At 33.9% G+C, this 20,419-nt stretch overlaps 1 protein-coding gene across 3 annotated transcripts in view; it reads right to left on the reverse strand.

Annotated features, from left to right (window-relative positions):
- The window catches only part of LOC136030351 (PAT complex subunit CCDC47-like), a 44,100-nt gene that overhangs the window by 13,261 nt on the left and 10,420 nt on the right, over window positions 1-20,419 (reverse strand). For all 3 annotated transcript variants that reach the window (XM_065709268.1, XM_065709269.1, XM_065709267.1), the window contains exons 3-6: window positions 16,913-16,981; window positions 10,366-10,540; window positions 5,707-5,831; window positions 4,513-4,665 (exon numbers count right to left, since the gene is read on the reverse strand). In XM_065709268.1, coding sequence (XP_065565340.1) covers window positions 4,513-4,665; window positions 5,707-5,831; window positions 10,366-10,540; window positions 16,913-16,981 — 522 coding nt within the window. The remainder of the gene's footprint in view (window positions 1-4,512; window positions 4,666-5,706; window positions 5,832-10,365; window positions 10,541-16,912; window positions 16,982-20,419) is intronic.

Here is a 20,419-nt window from a genome sequence, read left to right on the forward strand (position 1 = left end):
CCAATGGATTGACCATTAACTTATTATTAAGTAATTGAAAGAGTCTGAAATTTCTTGCAAATTCTTCTCAGGATGCCAGGTATCCTATTAGAATATTTTTTATCAGTCAAGGACACGGCCTCCACACTTAGTATTTAGTACTAGTTTATCAATAAATTATAAATATGTAAGCAATGGGAAAGTTTGAATTTTCAGCAGATTTTTGCTCAGGATGATCAGTGCCAAAAGAACAAAGTGTAACTTCTATGAGTTAAGGACAGGGTTGCCAGACCTCAGGATAAATCACTAACTTATCAATAATTAATTACTAGAAAATCTTAACTTTGTTACAAATTTTTTTCAGGACCCTAGCTATTCTATTAGAATAGCTTCTAACAGTTAAGGACACGGTTGCCACATATAGTATTTATCACTAATTTATCGATGATTATGAATAAGTAAAAACTGTGCTAAAAGAACAAAGCACAAGTTCTATGAATTAAGAATTAGGTTGCTAGACCTGGGGATAATTCACTGGCTAATCAATAAGTAATTACTAGAGAAACTCAATATTGTCACAAATTTTGTTAAGAACCCCAGGTATTCTATTAGAATAGCTTCTATCAGTTAAGGACACGGTTTTCACATATAATATTTATCAGTAGTTTATCAATAATTGCGTACTGAGAAAGTACTGAGAAAGTCACACTTTTCAGCGGATAAATACTGAAGAAGATAGATGCTAAACGAACAAAACATATTAGTAGAGGGAAGTGTAGAGGGTCTAGTGATTAGTAATTACTAGAAGGTTGTGAATATTACTAAAGATTGTCGCTCAGACAATAAAAAAATAGAAGTTATATGGATTAAGGACAGGATTTCCACAGAGAGCAATTTAATACTAGTTAATTAATATTTAACAAAAAGTAAGTAATTGTAAAGCTGATTTTCCACCAGATTTTCACAGCACTACAATAAATAATACTTTCTATGATTATATAGGGTTGTCACATCTATTAATTTATAGCTAGGCGTTCAATACTAATCGATAAGGCATTAATAGGGCTGTTGAACTTTCAAGGTTTTGTTCATGACAAAACGTAATCTACAAAAGCAAAGAATAATGGCTTTGAGTTATAAGATAAGATAATATTTTTTAGATAATATTTATTTCAACAAAGCGACTATCACAAGCCCAAAAGGGCCGAATTCGCACTTCAGCGTCAGTACAGCATCATAAATTGCAATCAATAAAAATTCAAACGATAAAAACTCGTAAAGTTAAAACAGGGAAAACAAATTTAAACAAAAATGTAGCTAGCAAGAATTATAAAGTTTGCAATTGCAAAATAAACACTCAAACTATAAGATAAGAGTGGAGTGAGAAAAAAAAGGGGGGGGGGTATTAATTTAAAATTTCAACTATGTGAGGGATTAATGTTCTTAGATAAGATAAGATATTTAATTTCAAAAAATAACTATCACAAGCCCCGAGGGACGCATTCCGGAATTCGCATTCCAGAGTCATAAAACCATAAAAATAAAAACACATCATAAAAATAGCACAACAACTAAAAAACTGGTTAAACAATGTCAAAAACAACTAAATCAGAAAGGCAAAGCCATTCATTTGTCAAAAACAAGAAAAAATTAAACGGCAATATGTCAGAAAGTTGAAAAGGTAAGTCGTAAAACAAAACTAAAAGGGTGAGATAAAATTAGCGTTGAAAAGATTTAAAAGAGAACATATAAACAATCGGTGGGATTATCGGTCACCTCTAGTGATTTAGCTCTAGTTATGATCGACATTTGTTAATAATTAATTATAGGAGAATTTGAGCTTCTCTATATATTTTGCTCAAGACTGTAACTACTCTAAATGAACAATTGATAGTCTCTATAAGTTAAGGGTAGGGTTGCAAAATTTTATATTTATCATTAGTTTATGAAAAATTATGCATAATGAAAGTTAAATTTCCCAGCAGAAAGAATACTTGCTAATCAAGCAGTTCATGGTAACAAACTGTAAGTAAGGAGCAACGCGGCTCAATAGTAACCTAAACTCTAGAAACAGTAATTTGATATCATTAGATCCATCAAAAGAATTGGCTTATTATGCTGATTCTGAATATATAAGATTCATTCAGTTTAGTTTTACCAGTCAAAAGTTACAAGCCTGAGAAAATTTGCCTGATTTTCAAAACTGGGTTGAAACAACCCTTAAAGTCAAGGAATCTTAGTGAAAGTTACACCATCAGATTCGCGCATTAGAGAACCATGCTGTAGAGGTTTCAAGCTCCTGTCTGCAAAAATGAGCAATTTTCTATTTTTGTCAGAAGAAAGATCACAGATGCGCGTTTATTTGTTGTTTTTTTTTTGTTCGCTTGTTTTTCCCAGGGATGCTCACATTGAGCCAATAATCCTGGAATATCGGCAAAGGCCCCCCTCTAACACCACTTTGTCCCCCGAATTCGCCCGATCCAAATTTTGAGATTGCCATTTTCTCCAGAATAGTTGAAAGGTCCAGTAACGGTGCCTTTGGGGATAACATTGCCCCCCACAGCCCCTGAGGAAAGGTCTGCAAGTCATGAAATTTGTCCTTTGCTCACGTATAGTATTCCTTATTGGAAAGTATACAGACATTTTCTTGGGGGGGGGGGACTTTCCAGTGCACATTTTATACTGGGGGAATTTGACAGATTTCCTATCCAAATTCTTTTATTTTTCTTACTTCTCTTTGCCGATTCAATTTTACATATGGAGATGTTAAGGGAAATTGTCCGCGGAAAATTTTCACCGGGTTGGAATTATTTAGAGAACCTTTCTGTGGGAGGTCTACGGGAGAGCTTCTCCATGGGGGAGTTTTCTGTGGGATAAATTGTATAGAAGGAATTTTCCATGGAAGCTACTTTCTACTAGGAGGGGGCGGGGATTTGCAAATAAAATTTTCCACGGAGGAAGGGGATTTTCAGTATTACTTGAAAAAAAAATCAGAAATTAAGCCTTTTTCAAATGAAAGTGTCCTAAGAAAAATTTCCATCCAGAATCGTCCGCAAGCAATTTTCCGGGTAGGGGGGGGGTTCATGGTGGGGACTGGGTAATTTACGTGGAAGGAACTTTCCATAGAGATATTTTTCATGGGGGGAAGGGATTTTCCATGGTAGGGGAACAGGTTTACCTTGTGTAATATAAAAAACGATCAGAAATCAAATTATTTTCAGTTTTTCAACCTAAAAGTAAGGAGCAACATCAAAACTTAAAACGAACGGGAATTACTAGGTATATCAGGGCTACCTCTTTCTTAATAACTCAACTTTTTCGTCAATGTTTGAATTTTTATCCCAATCCGTTAAGAACATCTCTTGAAACACAAGGGCTGTTTAATTAGAACACTGAAAAGTTTTTTTTCTTTTAAACACTAAAAAACTTTAGCGAGAAGAGCAATGTATTGAGGAGGGAGCATCCCCCTCATATATATAATAATTTCTGTTCGTTTTAAGTATTGATTTTACTCCTTACTTTCAGTTTAAAAAACTGTTTGTTTTTTACTTACTTACTAAGAAGATTGAACTTCTTGATGGATATTCACACAGGAAAAAACTACGGTACCTCGCTTGGTCATTGCCAGGCCCCACCAAGTGTGGCTTCCTCCTCCAATGAATGTTAGGGATTTTTCAGTTTAACTATTCCCTAGTCACCTTTTTCTTGAATTTCTCGTTACTTCAAATCATTTTGAAATTCTACTATAGTTGGGTCTTAAATAAGTTGTTTAGAGCAGTTTTAGCAGTGTTTGTGTTTTTAGTATTTTTAGTATTTTTGTTTCTTGTTTTCTTTTTTTAACGCAAAAGAAAACAAATAGATAAATATTTCATCACAATATAATAAAACAAAAATGAGCATGTAAATAAAATAAATTTACAGGCAAACAACTAAATGAATTTAAGCGAATACTCGACACTGCAAATAAATATCTCAATGAACGCAGAAACTCAAATAAAACAAATGCTTAAAAATATGACCGGTATTATCAGTAGCATCTTTGGTAAATATATTATTTCTGCTACTTCTTTGCTAAACGAAAACTCAATACTGCAAATATCGAGCATCGAATACTCGATACTGCAAATATCGAGCATCGAATACTCGATACTGCAAATATCGAGCATCGAATACTCGATACTGCAAATAAATATTTCAATGAAAACAGAAACTCAAATAAAATAAATGATTAAAAATATGACCGGTATTATCAGTAGCATCTTTGGTAAATATATTATTTCTGCTACTTCTTTGCTAAACATATTACAATTGAAAAGATTAAGGATATTCAAAGTTGAAGCCCTGGTTGTGTTAGAGCGACTAATGCTTTCTTACTTTTTAAGGCAAAATAGAAATAAACTAAATAAAACTATGAGATCAAAATCTCAAAATAATATAAGCAACAATCCAAGAAAAATCTAGTTAAAATAAATTTTTAGTTTAAATCTTAAAAACAACTATCCAACATAGAATAAATGTTTTATTATAACTCACAATATCAGTCATGTCTTTGGAAAAAACCGATGCAACTTTTTTCTTTGCTAAACACATTACAAATGAATCCATGTCATCTAATTTAACAGTCATCTGAATTGTATCCTCTTTTGGCTTCAACATGTATTGAATAATTGATACCAAGTCTTGACGCTAGAATAAAGAAGAAGAAAAATTAATTATTATCTTCCATTTAGAATGAGTAGGCAAATTTGTTTTCCGACAAATAAATTGGAAATCTTTTTTTTTTTACACATTTGCCTTCTTTAAACTGCATTTTTGAGCGAATATTTTGAATTTTATCACCCTTTTTCTTATCGACAAACCCTTTCATAATTAAGATAAAACAACACTAAATTCAGCGCCCCCTATCCAGAACAAGATAAAGGATCATGAGAAACAATACCATTAGTCGACAGAACTAAAAACAGAAAAATAAACGGCCAATATTCCGCCTGTATAAACAACAATGCGTCCTCAGTGCAAGCAGAAAACAGAAACTGTCAAATATCAAAGCGTTTGAACTTCAAAAAGATCAAAATAGCTAAAAAACAATAAAGCACTTTGAAATAAAAACCAAACAAAAAACAAACAAAAGCCCATCTGAGTTACTTCTGTTTGATCCAAAACATAACTACATTCAAATACTGAAAAAAAGAAATATCAGTTATAACATAATCTTTTGGTTCGCATTTAGTGCAGTTTTAGTTTATTTTGTGTTCTCATGACACGGCGCCCCCTCTCCATAACAAAATGAAAGATTATGGGAAACAATACCATTGGCCAGCAGAACTAAAGAAAGAAAAACAAACGGCCAATATTCCGCCTGTATAAACAACAATGCGTCCTCAGTGCAAGCAGAAAACAGAAATTGTCAATATCAAAGCGTTTGAACTTAAAAAAAGAAGAAAAATAACTAAAAAAGCACCATTCAACTAAAAACAAAACAAAAACAATCAAATGCTCATCTGAGTTACTTCTTTCTGTATGATCCAAAACAACTATATTCAAATACTGAAAAAATAAAATCAGTTATGACATAATCTTTTGGTTCGCATTTAGTGCAGTTTTAGTTTGTTATGTGTTCTCATGACATGGTACTATTAGTTTTTCTTAACTTTTTTTTAAACTTGGTTTTTTAAACATGATTTTATGGGAGTGGGGATAAAGTCTATAATAAAAAGAGTAGCCTACCTTCAAAAGTTTAAGTTCAACAAGCATTCCTTCGCAGCATACTCTTCCACTACACCAAAGACTATAAAGATGTTCAGCATCCTTGATAAAGCCTGGATTTTCTATGTCTAATTTCCCATCATCCCCTGTAATAAATATTAGATCAGTTAGTGGTAGTCCAATTCAATTTTAACGCATACATGAAGAATAGTTTTTGTATTAAGATTTCCGTAAACTTCATCAATTACTCTAATTATTATAAATAATTAATGAACCTAAAAAGCACCTCTCTCGTATCTATCCCCCTTCTGGTTTCACTATCTTGACTTACGGCTTCTGCTGAAGTTGGTGTAGCGTTGAGTACTAAGACCTACTGTCTCAAGGTGACCTGGGTGTGTGCTAGTGAAAAAGAAAGATCGAGAGAAATATCACCATCTTGTAGGAAACAGTTAGCAGAGTCCATTCATTCCAATAGAATCTGCCTCCAGACGGGGACGTCTCGAACATTTGTTTGAAAGGGATTATCAGAAATAAAGATGTTCAGAGTCAAATGTCTCTTTTGTAGGAGTATTTGGAGATATCCTTAGTATATGCCATGTCATATTGGAAACTTGATTGCCATAACTATTGAATGAAGATGCTACTACGCGGGGTTGAGCAGCTGGGTGTTTGAAACAAAAACAAACTATCTAAAGTCTTTAATGCGTCTAGAGTGCTTGGGGTTTAATATATTAACAGGCTCCTGTAGAATTGATGACGCGGACCTGGTCCCTCTGATATATAATATGACTGCATTGACGTAGGATTTATAAATTTTCAGCGTGGTTAATTTTTATGTGTATCACATCCGCCACAATTAGAACAACATTAAAAGCTAAGACTAAAGTGATCGATCTAAGTCAGTAAAAGACTTATTGTCACACTAAAAGAAGTCTTCTTTACATAATTTTTCTGCTTTCAAAAAATACGACATATTATCCATAAAGACTCATCCGACACTGAAAATGGAAAAAACATTTATCAAAACAGTTTTAGTATGGAAAGCAGAAGTGTTTATCTACAGTCATGCAGGAGCCCGTTTTTTTCTTTTATTGGATCAACCCTATTTTAAATTCGCCAAAAAGTAGGTTTTATGGCTTTTGAAGTTTTTAATTCTGTTAATGCTGATTTTATTTGTCGTTGTTAGGTTTTTTAAGTCTTCCAATTTGGATTTTATTTCTTTTTCTTTCTACCTTCCGCTTTGTTTGTATTTGTTATTTTATTTTATCCAGTTTGTCTCGTCTGTATTAATGTTCGAAAAATGTGAACACGCTTCCTTGAAACTTTATCATATAGAGCTGAAGAAGGGAAGCGGTTGTCCCCCCGAAATATTCATCTTGTTTCGTCCAGTATATTCGTTAGGCTTACAAGAACTCCATTCTCGGTTTTTATGCTTTGCTATGACAGGCCAATATGATTTACGAAAGAAAACATACTCGGTCCCAAAGTTACCAAGTAAAAAACTTTTAAGAAGGAAAAACAGAAGAGAAAACCCACAAACAAGATTTTAAAAAGAAAGCCTATTGCTGATGATCAGTAAAAACAACGGAGCATGACAACTTTCCGTTTTTGCCTCTAACATAGTCTAATTTTCTGTGAAATTATTCGTCAGTCACAATTTATCTCACTAATCTACGATGTAGAACGTACAAGATACAAATGAGAAATGGATCACACACGTCCATCTCCCATACGAGTGATAAATGGAAACTGCGCAACTCAACAAACCATCAAACATGGTAATTATCCCTCTTTCAAAGGAAAGAAGAAAAGAGTAAGAACTAATAAAACTTTTAGAATACTAGAATAATCTTAATGTTGTCGTTCATCCGTAAATCTTGTCCTAGCCATGTCAACCTTTCTTTCATTATAAGCATAAAAAGTGCGATAAAACCACTGAAACAAGAAGCTGTACAAGCTGATGGTACACATTGTTGTTTGACATACGGTCAGTTAAACGGGTACCTAAAAATATCCCTAGACAACTCCTCTGGTAAACATTCCAAATACTCATCTGGCTTCTGAGCGGCCCACATTTCAAAGCTTTACTAACCACTGTCATTGCCATAGCTCAGAGGATTTTTACATTTCTGAGAGAGTAGGTCCACACAAATCAAAACATGCTACCAGCAGAAGAGCGTTTTGAGCACAAACTATCACATTTAACAGTTCTAATGGTAATGTGGAGTTCAGTAAAACCCGGTACTATTATGCAAATATAGTTCCTTTTCTGTCAGAGTTATTAAGTTTTTCCTTCTCTTGTAACATCTTTGAGAACAAAATATAGTTTCGGCTTGTCACCAACAATATTAAAGCTTAATAGCCATTAAATTTCCTTGGGACTGCACGGGGATGTCATTGATCAGTGGTTTTTTTTGTTCAAATTAGTCGTCCTGCATATCTCAAATTAAATAACAAAACTTAAAAAGCAATTACAGTTGAAAAACAATTTTTCACTTGACACTGATGTGTCAAGTGAAAATACCGAAATAAAAACTGATGCTCTTGTTAACAGTAGGTTGTCAAACAAGGGCACTTAGAACGTTGTTTCCATAAGATTGTAAACAACACCCATTAACCCAATTAACAGAACCACTCAACCCATTACGTTGGGATTCTGATAGGCCTTGATAAGGGGCATACGCTATAAAATTTCATTATTAATTTCATAATTATTAATTTCATATTAATTTCATTATTAATTTCATAATTCATAATTAATTTCATATAAATAACATTAAGCGGCTTATCATAATACATTCTCTATGCCAATTTGTTAAGTTATGTTATGTTAACCATGACCCTGCCCACTGAAGAAAATCGTTTCACAATATGCTAGCGTAGAAGCGATAGAACCTCCATGTCATCCCAGAAAATCACCATGAGAAAACTGATATAAAATAAATAGTGAGGGATGGAGGTAAAAATTCAAGCTCTGAAAGGCTTTCTAAGAAAAGTTTAGACTTTCCCATAATGTAATTTAAACATTCATAATGCAAAAATATGGTTGCCTCATTAAAAGCAACCCTATAAAATTCGAACCATAGCCTGTAGTAACCGGAAATTTAAGAATGACTGTAAAATAAACCATCAGGTGAGCCATTTTAATCAGATTTAGGAATGGCAACTATTATTTTTATTAATCTTAATGATAAAAGTTTGTTGCGAAAATACATTTGTGAAAAAAAAAGACAATTGGAGTCATCATAGCCAAAAACTCAATTTAGGAGAAATACAGTCCCTAATCTTGAAAAAAAAAAAAAAACTTTTCGCATGCAATGCAGTAGTGGGTCTTCCTTTTTTTCGTCACCGCTAGTGGGGCGCTGAAACATCATAGAGAATTGTTTAAGAGATCATTTGAAAGAAAATTTTAAATTTAGAGCCTTATCTAAAGTAACAAACATGCAATAAAAAATATCAACTCTGACAAAACTGTATCTCCATATACAAGAATCATATACCACACGTATCCTTTGACAGGGTATCATTTGACAATACCGCCTGATTCACTGTGGTTTGTTCTTTACTAAATTCTATTAGAAAAGTGAGTGATACTAGATGAAGATTTCAGTTGTTTAATGGCAATTTTATTCACATTAAAGTCAGTTGTACTCATCTGCACTCGAATAGGTTAAAGTCTTTATATTTCAAGGCTACCTATTAGGGAAGCTATGGAGAGAATATTTATAAAGCAAAACAGTTTACTGAGCCTGTAGGAAGTTAATTCTAGAGGAGAGGTGAAGATAGCAACTTAAAATATGTTCCCGAGCCCTAACTAGGCTATAGATGTTACTGAAAGTTTGGCTAGCAAGGACACTGAGACCTTACCAACCCTTTTTGCTTAACCCATTCCTTCTTTGTAGGATTTTTGTGGGATAGACAGCAAGATCGTAAGAACTCAAAAAGAGCTAAGTGTTTTCAAATGGCAAAATATACTTACATAACTTATTTCTTTTTTTACTTTAGTTATAAGCTACAGAAGTTTTAAACTGTTACGGGGAAAATCAAACGAAAAATTGAACAAAATATGTTATAATTTAAGTTTGATTTTTGCGACATAGATGCCTTTTGAAAATGCATTTCTTGTTTGGCAGGTGTTCGAATTAGAAAAATTTATTTTATAAAAAAAAAAACTTTCATTGTATCTAAAGTTTTTAATGTAGATACTTACTGCATAATCTTTTATCTTAATTTTCTATAAAGAGCTCAAGTCTACTTGTTAGTACCTACATTGCGGAGAAGTTCGCTCTATAAAAATTACTTTCTGTAACTTAAACTTTTAAATTATGTTAGTGTGTAAGGTTCTTCAACGTAGTGTGAAAGCGCCGTTAGAACAGCACAACTCGAAATTTAAGTATATGCAGACAAAAATACACTTGTTTTTTTGTCATCATTTATTTAGCATAAATTATTGATAGATAAAACAAAATTCATCCATAAACTCTTATTTTTATCAGCGTATAATTTTTTTTTGGGGACTGGGTATGCTCAAAATTGCTGGGTATTTCTAGGTGCAACATGAAATAAGCACATTGAGAACCATTGTCACAGATCCTTAAAATATACAGAAATAGGCAGAAAAATATTTTGTGCTGTTTTAGCACTTAATTTGCAATGCTAAAACGATATAAATAATCTCACCAATAAGGCTGAAATTTTCATCCAAAACAGTTCTATTCACTTCTAGCCACATGCTTGTAATCCTTTGATTTTTTGACCGCCCAAGGAAGAAATTAATGAAGTAGACAACTAGGCCAGCTAATATCAATAATTCCAAAACAAAACTGTCCCAATTAGGCCGTAAATGATGTGGTACCTAAAAAAATAAAAAGGAAGATAAAAATAATAATAACTAGGATTGTAAAAAAGCACCTCTGGGGAGTGTGAGGGATCATCCCATTAGGAATAGAACACGTCATTTGTTGGTCTTTTGATCGTTAAATATTCAGAAGGGACACGAAGAAAATCAACTGTGACACGATCGCGCGAACGACAGAGGGAGTTGGGAACCATCAAAATTTTATTCAAGACAGAAGAACGGGAGGGAGGGGTTGAGTCAGCCGTTACAGGAAGGGGATTCAACTGTGAGAAAAAACATTTTGTAGTTTTGTTGTGCCATTAGATATCGAAGAGGATCGTAGTTTACAACACTTAAGAGCAGATAAAGCTGTTTTAATAAAACCATAACTGAACTGAGGGTTGACCATGTGACTTTTTAGGGATTTAAGGTGATCGATACGAAATGCTTGCGTTTCGCAATAAAATTTAAAGTATTAACTCGTGTTGAAATGGTGAAGTGCTGTTATGTTATAAAGTGTAAGAATTCTGATGGAAAAACCTGACTAGTCTTTTCAACGGTTTGATAAAGGAATATATTTGAAGTTTCTAGTACTAAATGCAACAAATTAAACCTGACACAATTTTAAATATTCTTTGGAGCCCGCCACGGCCTACAACAAGATTTGGCATGTGTTTTAGCTTCATCCGGTGCACTGGTTCACTTAGTAAACCAACAGTCTTTTATCTCTTATTGCTCTTCTTCGTGGATGTCAGCCTTTTCTTCGTTTCTGGCACTGCTCTCTAAGGTAAATGACAAAGCAAGGTACCTTATCCTTGAAACGAATAGCTCTGTAAACAAACAGATGCTTGATTGAAGTTTTTTGATACGATTTTAAATATACTTTGGAGCCCGCCATGGCCTACAACAAGATTTGGCCTATGTTTTAGCTTTGCCCGATGCAACAATTCCCTTTGCAAGCCAACCTTATCCATCGTTGTACGTGTACTATGTTTATTTATTATTAACAAACATCGTCACTCCGAATTCCTCTTATAACTGCTCAAGTGAGCCTTCCTAAAAGGCCAGCTACAGCAGGTTTTACCTGTACAAAGGTTTACGATGTTAAAATGACAAGCACTGGTCTTCTATTTTGCTTTATATCTTCTATTATGTTTTATAGGTGTAACACAAAAAAAAGAAAATCCACTCGTGAAAAGGAAACTTGGTAGCTACTGTTTCAAACTCAGTCCCAACCCAATCTCCATTCTTGGCAAACACAAGTTGGAGATCGCTCATAGTTCTTCTTCAAAACAGCCACATAACAGTCTGGAAATGATGATATTTTACCTAGGGTAAGCGAAGATGTACTGGTCTTAGCCCCCCCCCCCCAGCCTGAAAAAGAGTTGCAAGGCCTAGACAAACATTATTGCGGACTTTTTCATCAAATAGGAGGACATGTAGCTAACCGTTTCAGTCCTGCTTTTACACTCATGGCAGGCATTTCCTAATACGGAACAAGATAAATAGAATTCACAGAAACAAAAACAGGGGAGGGGCTATTGTAAGCCACCTAAGGATTTGGAGCGCATTTTTTCAGTGTTAAATGCCCCTACCTCAGGTTATCACTACGTTATTTTTCATTGATCATTTTTACAGGCTAGCACAGCCCCTTACCAGTATGTTTGAACTAACCATTTGACTTTGAAATCAGAAGCCATGTTTCAAATATGTTAGAATTCAGACATTTTTTTTTTTTTACAGACTGAAAAATTTGAATTGTGACTTTTCATTCTAACCAACTCATAAGATTATAACATCAAGTTCTATTTTTAATCACAGTTTCCTCAATTATTATTTAAACATTTTTTTAATAATTATTAATTTTTTCTACTTATGGAGAAAAACTTTACATATATCAGTTTTATAATTAATACGTACAAAATCTTAATAAAGTAGGGCTAAAACGTAAATATAAAAAAAAACTAAATACATCAAAAAAATTTTCGAAAGCCAATTTAAAGCATAAAAAGTTAAAAGTTATGCTATCTGGATGTATTCCCATTCCTTTCGGTCCACAATGAAAAAAGTGAAGTTGGAACTCTTGAAGGGGAGCTTTAATATAGGGGCTCGAAGTTTGAAAATTTTGTGAACAAAAAATTTTTTCTTAACCCTTTTTTCTAAACAGCACGAAATATTCTTTTTTGAAAAGTATTCCAGGTATGTAAATTTTAGTAGCTTGGGTATACCACTCAAAAGTAAATGCATATTTATTAATTAATTTTTAAGTACCATACTTGTTTTCTACAAGTACTTAAATTCACCTCCTTCTCTAGAGCTTTCTCGTATTGTGGCCCCAACTGTCGAGCCAACAAGGCCGACAAAAAGGCACACAACTCGGTCCAATTATTTGAGGTTGGCATGCCGAGAACAGAGTATTTGAAGAACGGCTTCATTCGATGTTCTCTCAAAAGAAGATTCAAAAGTCATCTAAAACCCCGATAAAAGACAAGCAACAAGTCAGATATTTTATTATGCCTGGCGCCGCAAATATAGGAATTAAAAGAAAAAAACACCTTTTTCAAACACATTTTCAACTGCAAGTTATTTCTAACTGGTATTAAATAAAAAAAACAAGTTTTTTAAACTGAAAGTAAGGAGCGACATTAAAACTTAAAACGAACAGAAATTACCCCATATATGAAAGGGGCTGTTCCCTCTTAAACGCCTTGCTCTTTGCGCTAAAGTTTGACTCTTTCTCTCAACTCTACTTTTTAAAACAATAAAAACTTTAGCGTAAAGAACAGGGCGTCGAAGAGGGAGCAGCCCCTTTCAAATACGGGGTAATTTCTGTTCGTTTTAAGTTTTAATGTCGCTCCTTAATTTCAGTTAAAAAAAACTTGTTTTTTTTTTATTTAATTTCTGAACGTTTTTTAGTTAACCCATGTTTTGATTTCGGCTCTCGGCAGATGAATAATTAAAGCGAAATTTGCATATTTATTTATTTGGCTAAATGACTTTCCCATAGCTTTGATCGAATGATTTTGAGAAAAAATGAGGGAGAGGAGGCCCAGTTGCCCTCCAATTTTTTGGGTACTTAAAAAGGCAAGTAGAACTTTTAGTTTTTTACGAACGTTTTCATTAGTAAAAAATATACGTAACTTACGAACTAGCTTACGTAACAAACTTCTATATTCGTACAAAACTTTTCATATTTATTTTTTCATTGTTTTTTCAAATAATGCTAGAAAATCCCGTGCCCCCTTCATTGAAATTCTCTTCCCCCATGACAAATTCCACCATGGAAAGTTCCCCCACATAACCCCGTCTTCTCAACCCCCCTTCCAACCAAAAAACACCTTGAAAACGTCAGTACACTTCCCAATAAACATTAGTATATGCAAACACTGGTCAAAATTTGTAACTTGCAGCCCCTCCCACGGGGACTGTGGGGAGTAAGTCGTCCCCAAAGACATAGTTATACGGTTTTTCGATTATGCTGCATAAAATGGCTATCTCAGAATTTTGATCCGACGACTTTGGGGAAAAATGAGCGTGGGAGGGGGCCTAGGTGCCCTCCAATTCTTATGGTCACTTAAAAAGGGCAATAGAACTTTTCATTTCCGTTCGAATGAGCCCTCTCGCAAATTTAGGACCACTGGGTCGATACGATCACCCCTAAAAAAAAAAAAAAAAAAAAAAAAAAAAAAAAAAAAAAAAAAATTAACACGCATCCGTGATTTGTCTTCTGGCAAAATTCCGCATTTTTGTATATAGGAGCTTGGAACTTGAACAGTAAGGTTCTCTGATACGCTGAATCTGATGGTGTGATTTTCGTTAAGATTCTATGACTTTTAGGGGGCGTTTCCCCCTATTTTCTAAAATAGGGCAAATTTTCTCAGACTCGTAACTTTTGATGGATAAGACTAAACATGATGAAACTTAAATATTTAAAATCAGCATTAAAATGCGATTCTTTTGATGTAACTATTGGTATCAAAGTTCCGTTTTTTAGAGATTTGGTTACTATTGAGCCGGATCGCTCCTTACTACAGTTCGTTACAACGAACTGTTTGATATCTGACATGAATTGAATGTACTTATTCAGAATCGACAGAAATATCAATTGTTTTTCAATCGTTATATTAAAAAATTAAGGAAAATTCATAACTTGAATCAAGTCTCCTACCAAACCTAATAATCCAAATTCAGCTTATTTCTCATTGGGTTGAGACCATAAGAAATAAAGAAAACAGACAATTTTTTTTTAAGAAAAGGGATTCCCAAACTCAAACATATAAAATTAGAAAAAAAACATTTTAATATCTTGATTTTACATTTTTTTTTCGCGCCTTGTAAATAAAATTAAATAAAAAAACAATTTTTTTTAACTGAAAGTAAGGAGCGACATTAAAACTTAAAACGAACAGAAATTACTCCGTTTATGAAAGGGACTGTTCCCTCCTCAACGTCCCGCTCTCTCCGCTAAATTTTGACTCTTTCTCTCATTTCTACTATATAAAACAGTAAATAACTTTAGCGTAAATTTTTCAACAGCAGTTTTTTTTACGATATTGTATAGCTTATGGACAAAGTTGAAAAAAGTAAGGCAGTGGCTGACGTTAACTGAATATAGTAAGTAAGTAAAACAGCACTAGACTCTTAAGGTCCAAACCGGCGGTGCTGATGTCCATTTCATGGCCCTTCAATCAGAAAGTGCAATAAGGGGCTAAGGACCAACCATCCTGTGCTTTCACATACCATTCCTGCTTAACTTCCCCAGATTTCTCCAGGTACCCATTTAGAGCTGGGTCGACTCTGGCTGATCTTACAGAATCATGCCACTGACCCCCGTCCCAAACCAAATAAATGGTCACAACCGGGATTTAACCCGTGCCCCATGGACCAAGAATTCTCATAACAGCGCGCCAACCACTTAGCCAGGACGGCTTAATTGAATATGCATTGACTATTGCTTTTAACAAACATTTTTATTTTAGGTGATACAGTACCTTAAAAATCATTGGGCGAACTTCAGCGTTGGCTGACCGTCTCAAAGGCAAAAGGCAAATTATCTAATTCTCCCAGGGAACCAGCTAACATAGAAAGCTGTCGAGTATTTGTGGTTTAACGGTGAAATGTGACTAAAAAGACGATGAAATTTACTTCACTTTTGTCAGCGAGATTGTCAATCAAGGCGGGTGGTACCACAAGTCACCCAAATTACTCATGCGATAATTCATGTCAACTGATTTTTAGCGTTTACTGTAAAGGAGAACATATGTCCTTTCAAATAATATAGTTTGTTAGCTTGTGCTAGAGTAATGGAAACATCTGGACCTTACTGGTAAAGGTTTTCAGGTTTAATCCCGTACAGAACATTTTTTGCAAGAACATTTTAAGAGACTATACTTTCTTGAACTTCAAAAAGACGATTCTGCTCCATCTAGTCGAAAAACTAAATTCACGCTCTCTGGTGATATAGGTTTCATTAAAACAGAATATCTCTATCTCCAGCACAAAAAGTGAGAAGTTAAATGACTTTCTAAGATTTCCAGGAAAGTGTGTGTCAGATTTTAGCCTTACATCATTTATTCAGATCTCTCATCCAAGCTCTGCAAAAAATGGCAAGAACTCCAATCAATTACAATAGTTTGGCCACACAAACATAAAAAGCTACAATGGACGAGATAGGGTGATTCTTTAAGGTACCTTAAAATCTTAGGCAAACCTTGCACTTGGTTTTGCTGAAGGTTACTGTGGCAAGATCACGTAATGAATTGTTATAATGTCAAGGGCATAAGTTTCGAATAGTTTACTGCCTTGAAAAGCCCTTGAAAATACCTTTCATAAACCTATAGTGTTCAACTTTACATTTTTCTTTATTTTTATTTGGACCAAGCATATTTATTTTTTTATTTGGATTATCTTTTATTAGGGAAAACGACCAAACATCATAACTTTTAGGACGCTATTTTTTTTGGACATCCTATAGCTTATAAACATAAATAAAAAAAAGAAATAAGGGAATACCTTACTATAATTGAGTATGACTTATTTTGATAATATAAAAATGAAAACTTGTTCAAACAAATTGTTTTGAGATCGATGGCACTAAACATTCCTGTCAACATAGTAAGATAAGGAAATTGACAATCTTGCATTATTTTTGCGACAATAACAAAGGGGCGAGTATTCCATTTTTTCTTAAATATGACAGGAGATAAAAAAAAAATTTGAACAAAACTGTTCCTGCTAGCAAGCTCTATAGGCTTTTTTTTAAGGAACTGTAAAAAATGATTTTGCTGACATGTAGTCAAATCATTGCTTGTTTCTCAATAAAAGTTATTTTTCTACTCAGACTTGAAAAGTAAACATATTATGGTCTTTTTTACACCGTAAGTTACAAACCTGTGCAAAAGTTATCTTGGGCTCCTCTTTCTTATTTGGACTGCCTTCAAATTCATCCCAATCTTCAACCTATAAATAAATTGGAATCAGTGAAATGATTAGCAACATAATAACAATATATATATATATATAAATAAATATATATATATATACTATCTTTATAAACGAGCAATAATCGTATATGTATTTATATATCTATGTATCTCACTCGTTAACGGCTCCATATTTTTCCGGGAAAATTGGTATCTTGGGATATTTTCGCATAAAAAAAGAACTAGATAGCTCAGAAGCCTGAAAAAATTTGTTGATAAATTTTACTTTATTTTTTGCAAATAACGTCAATGTACTATGTTAGTACATCACATAAGCATTTTCGTATATGATGTCATGCACAGCATAAATAAGATTGATGAGTTTCCTACGCATCGGTTATTTATATAATATAATGGCTGCTGGAAAGCTCAAAAAACGAAAATTTGCAGTTACAGTTACTATAAATGATGATTCTTTGGAGCCAAAAACTGAACTTTGAAACGTGATAAGATATGAAAGTTGACGACCTGGACCATCGATTGAGACAATACCAATACGGGCAGCTAAGGCAAAGGCCTTGCTAAATTGTCTGAAAATTATCCAAATCCAAAAAACATGTCAGAAATGAAAATGAAGAGCAAAGACATGGGCGGTTAGAAGATATGCAAAAACAACAATAAAAGCGTTTCATAAATGAAAATGAAGAGCAAAGACACAGGCGTTTAGAAGACACGCGATACAGAATAAGTCAGCGAGTCAAACATGAAAATGAAGAGCAAAGACACACGTGGTAAAAAGAAAAGCGGCGGCGTGTCAAAAATGAAAATGAAGAGCAAAGACACACACGGTTTAAAGATATGCGACACCGAGTATGATAGCGAGTCAATAATAAAATGAAGAGGAAAACACACGCGATTAGAAGAACAGCGGCAGCGTGTCAAAAATGGAAATAAAGAGAAGGTACAGACGGTTAGAAGACATGTGACACTGAAAATATGAGCGAGTCAATGAAAATCAACCTGGGCAGCAAGAATCAAAACGTGTCAAAATTGAAAATGAAACCAATAATGATTGGGTTTGGGATTTTGACATGGATAAGGTCATCAATACCTACCATACCTTTGTTAAAAAAAAAAAACAAATGTTTGGCAATATGTGTTTCGTAATGACAAAAGAAAAGCCGAGGCAAAACAAACCAAACAATTTGAAAATAGTAGCGATGACGATTGGGTTTTAGATTTTGACATGGATAAGGTCGTCCGTGCCTACCATAGCTCTGAAAATCAAAAACCTGGACTAGATAAATCGTTGGAAGAAAACGAAGTTTTTGTCCCACCACCAGAACAATTAAAAGAGCCCGGGGATAAAAAAAAAAGAAAAGAAAATCATGAAATTCAAAATTTATCTATCCTAATCTGAATTATTATAATGGCGAAATACCTCTAAATAATCAAATTTACCTAATTATAATAGGACTAGCAACCAAGAAACCGGGAAAGAGTTAAAGGAAAAGATAAAGAGGAAAATTAAAAAGTTTGTGATACCTCGGATGTGCAGGAAGATTTGTCCTATGAGGAAGAATTAGAGACAGTACTAAAAGGATTAGAGAACAATAAGGCCCCATGTGCTGATAGGGTGTTCAATGAGTTTATTAAATATGGTGGTTCTGAGGTTAGAAATAAGTTACTGAGGATTATGAATACGATTTTTAAAAAGGGGAAGTACCTAGCGATTTTAGGAAAACCCTACTTAAACCTCTGTATAAGAAATGTGGTAAGAGTGGGTGTGTTAATTATAAGGGAATTAGCTTGGTTTCTATAGGCCACAAATTACTTAGTATGATGATACTTTTTAGCCATAGAAATGCTTTAGATAAAGTTTTAAAAGTTGCAAGGGTAGAGGATGTGTCGACCAAATTTTCTCTCTTAGGTTAATAATTGAGAAGTGCCTGTGTCACATGCAGTCCTCAGTCTTGTAAATTATTATCCTTGAATGATATACCAGACAAAAACAATAAGGTGATTGTTTTTGCTGCAGTTAGGCTAGGAAATGAGGTTAGTAGCTGGTCTCGTATTAAATCAGGAATTAACCAGGATTGTGTTCTATTCCCGTTTATATAGATAATTATGATGAAATCTGTCTTAATGAGCACATGGAATCAAATGGGGAAGAACAATTTTCATGGACTTGTATAAGGCTGATGATTTTAACATCCCAGAATAAAATCAACGAATGTGTGAACAATATCGACGAACTTTTAGAGGCTTTGCGAGTTCAGAGCGCTAGATTAGGTTTAGAAATTTAAGTTATGAAGACTGAGTCACTAAGGCTAGGAATAAGTGGAGATGAAAAGGTGCCTTTGGGTAAAAAAAATCGATTAATGTTAAGAAGACTAAGTCACTAAGTCTAGGAATAAGTGAAGACGAAAGGTGCCCTTGAAAAAAAAAAAAAAAAAAAAAAACGATGATCAAGAGCTACACTTACGTTGGCAGTATTATTAGTAAAGACGGTGAGTGCCGTGTTGATATTGAAAGTAAAACAGCCAAGGCTTAGGGTGTTTTTTTTTTCAAAGTTGAAAATTTTTGGAAGAATGGAAAGATAAGTCAGCAAACCAAGATTAGTACATTGGAAGCTACAGTGAGAACAGTGGTCTAATATGGTCTGAAGGATGGGTGCTCTGAAAAACAAAGGAAGATTTGACAGTTGTTTTCCAGAGAAATTGCTCAAGGATTGTTTTTACGTACCCGATTAACTGATCCTATTTCAAAGATGAGGCTGTGCAAAAATTGTGGCTCAATCCCGCACTCTAGGGCTATAATGAGAGAAAGGTTGAAATAGCTAGGGCATGTTCTGTGGATGAAGAATGACACATTGCCAAAGATTTTCCTTTTCGGCCAACATTCTAGGGGTAAACCGAAAGCAGGTCATCCATCTTGAGGTTGGAGGATGTCATAAAGCAAGATTTAAGGAAAATGGGAACTTCCTATGAGGGTGTAAAGAGGTAGGCTCTGAATAGATTGGGATACATAAACCACATGGCTACATAAGAAAGACTTTTAAATTAAAATGAATTTTCCAAGTTTCCCTAATTATTTAAGATGTCTATGCTTGTATACAAGTTTTTGCGTCACCAATTTAAAAAATTAAATTTCATTTTACTGTCCTTGGTAATTCAAAGGATATAGTGTTAATAGGGTCCTTGAACAATTATAAAAACATGTCGGAACCACTTAAAGTTTTTATTCTCAGCCTAAGAATATTAATTTTCCCTATTACCAAGAAAAATAACTTTTAAATACAAATGGAGAAAGAAAAAGTGTTTTTGTATTTTTATGCGATTTTATGAAGTCAGAAATACTAATTTATATAATTTTCAAGAAAACTTGCTGACGTTTCTATTTTTTATCCACAGTTTAACTCTGCTCACAACCTGAAAAAATGGTTAAAAAGTGAATTCCTTAATTCATATTCTAT

The sequence above is a fragment of the Artemia franciscana genome, chromosome 8, assembly GCF_032884065.1.
Source record: "Artemia franciscana chromosome 8, ASM3288406v1, whole genome shotgun sequence".
Classification (NCBI taxonomy): Eukaryota; Metazoa; Arthropoda; class Branchiopoda; order Anostraca; family Artemiidae; genus Artemia; species Artemia franciscana.